Source organism: Acyrthosiphon pisum, chromosome A3 (assembly GCF_005508785.2).
Source record: "Acyrthosiphon pisum isolate AL4f chromosome A3, pea_aphid_22Mar2018_4r6ur, whole genome shotgun sequence".
In the NCBI taxonomy this organism is placed as follows: Eukaryota; Metazoa; Arthropoda; class Insecta; order Hemiptera; family Aphididae; genus Acyrthosiphon; species Acyrthosiphon pisum.
In genome coordinates, this window is record NC_042496.1 from 2,158,400 (window position 1) to 2,165,159 (window position 6,760).

A 6,760-nucleotide genomic window follows, 5' to 3' on the forward strand; every position below is an offset into this window, starting at 1 on the left:
TTTAAGCCGCTTTGAGGCGTCTCAAAGGCCCGTTCAATCATAGCAGCTTTTGCCGCGTTTTCTGCCTAGTAAGTGGTCAACATCAAAGGTAAGCCCCGCGGCTTGTATGTGGACGTATTCTCGGCAAAGCCTCGCGGCAACAGTAGGTACCTCTACTCATTCTTATATATTTTTTAATATTTAAATTATTTTTTAAATCATTCTAATCGAAAAACAAAATATGCCTCATCGTCTGGACATACGTGCACGTATTTTACGCGTGGCTATATGCCGCATGCTGAAAAGCCGCTACGTCTGGACACTGAAGATTGCTAAAAAGCGGCCCCACTATCATATCTATATATAGTTATTACATGTAATGTTATTGCATACATAACAGATTTAGAACTAACTGAGGTACCACATACTTGGTATGACGAATCTTCATATTTCAATATCCAGACCATCTATATCGTTTATTTTATTGAGTTTTGTATACATTTGTAATATGCGTTTGTGATTATCATTTTGACATTCATCATCCGTGCATTGAGCCTTGAGGGCATGGTGGCAGTCGCCTTAAGCGTTGATTTCAGAAGTCACTAAAACGCAATAATGCAAATCAACATTTGTCAACAAAATAAAAATTGTAAAAAGTACCTACCTACTGAAAGTCGAATGCTAAATTTTAATATTGTAACAAAATTAATACTTTACATACCTCTATACGCAACACTAAACTAGAGAAATCGCCGATTAGGTGCCTACCGCTTAAACTTGACATGGTTGACTTAAAAAGTCGAGAAGAGAAGAGTATATCTAGTGTAGATAATCGTTGACGGAAATCAGGGTGCTTAAGCTAATTAGCTCCCCGAAATTACGTCAAGCCCCCTCCTTTTTTAGTTTTGTAGGACCCCGCTCACATTAACGTTAATAAAGTAAGCTCCCCCCTGAAATTTTAATGGATTTCCACCTATGTAGATAATCTACCGATATAATGGTAGGTAGGTACCTATACTGCAAAATTTCACCTAGCAATTTTAAATATCCGAAATCAGGTATAAAGAATAGAAACTAAGATAACATTTTATAAATATACATAGTTATAAATAACTAGTCTTGGTATTTTATCTGGTATTTCGTCTCTTTAACCAACCAAATGTTTAAAAATCAATCAGGCCGAATTCAATAAAATTACATTTAAAAAAAAATGGATAATCCAGATGCATTCATCGGGGTTTAAGAATTTAAACATTATACTCACCCGTTTTTTGAAAACTATTCAAAATAATCATAAATAGTTCGACTTCAACACATTTTTTAAATTTGGTTAAGAGAACACAACACCGCCCGCACGTGTTGTCCACTTGTCACTGTCTTACAAACACATAACATAATATAGCAAGTTGTTTGTGAATTTTAAAATACTCATAATTTGGTTAAAAAATAAAATCTAAAAAAAGGGACCTACCTAGGTTCAATAGATGATAAATCTTATACTTTTACATTTGATAATAAGTCAATTTGCTCTTATACTCTATACATGAGTTAAAATAGTTAACACGATCATTCAGAACGTACAATTTGACATTTTACACGTTTGCAAGACTTAGAAAGCGCACGCGGCTGCTGTAGCGTCCTCTTTAGATAAGTACCTACCTAATAGACTAATACTAATACAATAATCAATATTATCTCTTGGTTAATAATATATGCGTACCGACAAGTCTTTGGATACATCTATAGTAGAAATCTCCGATTAATACTTTTGGAGGGTCACTTTTGATTCATTCAATTTTCAGGAGCAAAAAAAATTCTATGTAGGTACATAAATATGTACAACTTAAGAAAGTAAAAACAAAATCAAAAGATAAAAGGAAAATTAATAAAAAACTTATATAATTTCAAAAATTAATTTCTCGTATGCGGACTGCGGCCAGAAAAAGTTCATCCAAGGGCCTCCATTTGGTCAGGGGTCAACAACCTTTTAATCCATGCCATATTTTTCTCAACTTTTCATCGAGGGCCACATTGATAAAATTATAAAAATATAATAAAATGAAACTATTACAAACCCACAGTCACACATACAGATGTGATTACAGGCTATACTAATCGCTACAGAGTGTATAGACCCATAAGAACTAAATTATATTAAAAATAATATCGAACAAAAATAAAATATGAAAATTTAATATCTTTGTGTGGGCAACAAAAAATTGCATAACACGCCGTGGGTTGTCGACCACTGCTTTATAGTGTATAATGTACCAATCATTATTTATACAATTTGATTGAATTTATACAATGCATATTTAATCAAATATTAAAAATTAATTAGTAAATACAATTAGAAAAAATGTCATTAAAAAGTATTAAATTGTTGAAGTCTTAACACCTAAGTTTAAATTGTTATCAAAATACTAAATACCTAGCACTTTTATAAATGCACGAGTTTTAAGAAATTTATATATATTTTGATAATTAAGTTTTCAAAAAGTAAAAACTTGTTGAAATCATTTCTGTTTATATTATTTTTCATTGTCATGGTAGTTTTCAATACCCATTGATGAAATAAAAAATAACTTTAATAATTAGGTAATATAGTACAAATTTCAATAAAAAATAAAGTAATCACAGTAAACTTGTGATTTCAAAAAAATTAGTAACCAAATAACCTAAATGTACTGGGAAGGTAAAAAATACAGTGTAAATAAATTCATAAAATCCTATTTTAAATATATATTATTTCAAAAAGATTATTCAATTATCAATAAATATTATTTAGAATTTTTATTCTTCTTCGTTCTCTTCACCTCCTTCTTGATCGTCTACATCCACATCACCATTTTGCATACCTTCTTCATCTTCTTCGTCATCATCACCAGCAATTTCAGCATTTTCCAATTCAGCTTTCTCCATTTGTCGCACCAAATCAGCTTCATCACTAGCTGTAACCACTTTCGGCTAAAATTTAAAAATTTAAAATGTTTAATTTTTTATAAATTTATATAAAATAACAGAGCACTGAACTAAATACATGGAATGCGTATTATGTATTGTTTTCATATACGTAAAATGTGCCTATATGCAACTGCCATATGCATTCCAAATAATATTGATAATATATTATGATGATGATAATAAAAAATGTTCATAGATTACATAACATTTTGTCAGGTTTCCTATGACTCGGATTGCATAGGGCGACCTCCAACCAGGGGTTTGATTAATACACGCATTCCATATATTTAGATCAGTGTAACAGATAATAACGTATTCTTTTTATTAAAATATAATAGGACACAGTGAAACTACTATTTAGAAAGAGAATAATTTTTGTAATAATTTATGTCTAAAAAAATAGTATTTAAATGCTTCACAGTAAAATTTTTTTAAATACATATTATATTTCTTTACCGGCATTTGGATTTTGAATACACCACCAAGAGTTTGAATAGATTTATCAATCTCTTCAATAGCAGTTTGCAATGCTTTTAAACCGTCGGTTTTTTCAGGTGTGGCAGTTGTCATTACTAAAAAAAACAAAAATTAACTATACATAAATCAATTATAAATTTATTTTAATATTTTAAAAGTACTAATCATTTATAACATACTAATAACTAATTAAAAATTAATAATGTTAGTTAATAAAGTTATATACTTTAATAAAATTGAAATTTTTTCAAATAAAAAACAAAAATAACAACTTTATTTGAATTAGTATGTATTCATTTTGTAATTATTAGTTTAATTATTCAAATGTATGATTAAGTATAAATAACTAATAAATATTTACCATATAATGGTGGAGCAATTAAATTGATTTTGATTGGAAGCTCCTCTGTCGAACAAGCAAGACCCGCTTTTAAAGCTGTCTTAACAGCATCAATTCCTTCGTATCCATAACACGCAACTTCAATATCAGCTCGTATTTTTACAGCTTGGGAAGTTAATTTTCGTTTAATATTATTAAGCAATACATTTTGAGTGCTCTCGTCCAACCCACATTCAGCTAATATAGTTGGATCCCTAAAATAATTAAAATGTTGTTTATATTACTTGTAAGTTGTACTCAATGAAAGCAAAATAAAAGTTAATATTGACATTATTTAATATTATTTTTATTATAATTAATAACAATTTGAACAAACATTTCACTAAACTTCTAATAAAAAATTGAAAGGAACTGCATTTATAATTTATATACATCAGAGAATAATGTTGTTAAGTATTAGCAGTTTCCAAATCACCATAAGAGCACTCATATCTTCCAAACCATTAGCATTAGTACTAAAAATTAAATTAACTCAAAAACAAATAGTTCAATTTTTGAATTGATGTCAAAATATTCATAAAAATTATACAATAAATAATTTACGGTAAAAAAGAATGGTTTTTATTTGGAAAAAATAAGTTTATGTATCCACATGACATATAATTAACCAGGGTTGGAACGTATAATACAGTACAGTATAAAACGTATAAAATGTACAGTATAAAAGTCTTTTTTTTTCTGGATTGAATTTCTCTTATCAAGTTATAAATATATAATAATAAATAATAATTGTCATATTTTGTGATAATTTTTTTAATTTTTTTTATATTAATTACTAAGTACCATTTAGTTCATCTTTATTCTGTCTTAATAAACTACATTAATATTAATAATTTGTTATATTAATAAAAATATATTTTTTTGTTATATCTTAAAATTACAAAAAAAGAAATTTGTATTGTTTTTAATTGTATTCTAAATTTAAAAAAATTAAGTATTTCTTATTCGTTATTTAGTTTTATACGTGGGGTATTATACGTGTAACGTATAAAACATTCTATATGCGTATATTACTAACCCTGCAATTAACAAACAATCTCAAGAATTTGGAAATATTGTCTTAAAGTATAGGTATTTAAAAATTCCAAAAATCAGATTTTGAATAACTACATGACAGGAGAAAAAATGAGTTAGCATGATTAGTGAACACTCTATATAATGAATAATAATAATGAGCTAAAAATATTATAATTATTAAAAAATAAACAAAAAAACTTACTGAACAGCTTGTTTGAAAAAATCATAAGCCGATGACTTCTTTTTAGTCCTTTCCTCGTAAAACCAAGCAGTTTTATGGTATAGCTCTTCAAATTGAGCATCAGATTCAAAGTTTAAAAGTTCAGCAACGTGCCGTAAGATTGAATTAACAGCTTTTGCTTTAGCAAATCTTTCAGTACACTTTTCTATATCTTCAGGAGAAACTCTTCTTTTACTCAAATCAATATAACCTATAATGTACACGCATAGGAGTATTAGACAGCTGTACAAAAAATTATCAAGTATAAAGATGGTTTAAAAAAAATATCCTACCTTTTTCTTTGTCTACACGAATTACAACTACAGGTTCAGTCTTGCCGATGCGAATCAATTTATTGATGGAACGAATACGTCGCCTGGACAATTCTGATAACAATATCATACCCTCAATGTTGTTGTATTCCAGAAGATGTACATAGGCACCCATCTCTTCAATACTACGGACGTTGACCATGACGACATCGTCGATTTCTGGATAACGTTCGGCATAAAACCGACACGACAACGGCATTTTAACCTAATAACAGACACGTAATATTAAAATTTGTCTTCGATTTAGTGTAAACAGATACGTAATCCACATCAGACTACATACCTATATGAAATTAAAAAATATATTAGAGGTTTTTAATCGTATAAAATAAGACTAGTAATAGTAAAAGTTCTCTTATTTAAACAAAATAAAACCAAATTGACATTGTAAAGTCAAAAAAAAAAGAAATTTAAATAAAATTAATACCTTAGGTGTATTCCCGAACTGACGCAATCACAAAAAGATTAAATTCTAAAAACATAACCTCACATAGTCGCTATGGTCATAGTATCACGTGATATGCATTACAGTTTCCTGTCATTTCTTCCATGATTACTCGTACTTCCGTGCCTAATTTGAATATAATATGACCACAGAAACATTCGTCAGTCTATAGAACTATAATAGAAGTATTGAAGTAATGAAGTATACTATTAAAAAAATATTTGGAGCAGTCAAATAATCTCATTTTATCGATGAGAGAACTAAGCTACATTTTTCGAACTTTTAGGCGGACAAATCCTCTCAAGATTTCCGCTTTTGCGCTCAAACGTAAAAAAGTTCCTCGAATACGTAAACCGTAATAATAATTCATGCATTAATTATCCAGGTGTCAATTCATAATTTATATTAGGGATTGCACTAAACATATAATGTATCAATTATAGCGAGCTAATGGTCCCTTAAACGAGATTTGGTGGACCATGATTGGTCTATTAAATGTACCTAATAAATATTGCGAATCGTGTAGGATGTATACAAATAGAAATCATAGAATAATATTTTTTCATGTAGAATTTTATGATAGACGGTAAACCTACAGGTTCAGTCTATTGTTGTTATTATTATTGTTGCTTTTAAAATTTAAATATATATATTATATTTATATTAAAAGATATTATTTAATAAATAAACGAGTAGATGTATATATAGGTAGGTACCTACTTAATTACAATAACTAAATGTAGAACAGTCTCTACAGGAGCAGATTAATAACTATTCAGAAAGCACCAGCTTATCAATGTTTAAAAATCTCTACAAAAAATTTACCTATTTGTTATTTGTTGTTTGTTTTTTTTTTCATAGTATTTAGGTACCTATTGCAGTGGTGTATTTACGGGGGGGATATGGGGGGTAGATCCCCCCCTTGA

The 6,760-nt window shown here is 28.6% G+C and overlaps 1 protein-coding gene across 2 annotated transcripts; it reads right to left on the reverse strand.

Moving 5' to 3' along the window:
- Window positions 1-2,701: 2,701 nt before the first annotated feature.
- LOC100168717 (eukaryotic translation initiation factor 2 subunit 1) lies at window positions 2,702-5,915 on the reverse strand. Of its 2 annotated transcripts, none has more exons than XM_008186240.3 (6): window positions 5,817-5,915; window positions 5,351-5,594; window positions 5,040-5,268; window positions 3,782-4,014; window positions 3,400-3,515; window positions 2,702-2,946 (listed from the first exon to the last, which is right to left on the reverse strand). In XM_008186240.3, the coding sequence occupies exons 2-6, from the start codon at window positions 5,586-5,588 to the stop codon at window positions 2,773-2,775; spliced, it is 990 nt and encodes a 329-aa protein (XP_008184462.1). In that variant the 5' UTR covers window positions 5,589-5,594; window positions 5,817-5,915; the 3' UTR covers window positions 2,702-2,772.
- Between the last annotated feature and the right edge of the window lie 845 nt (window positions 5,916-6,760).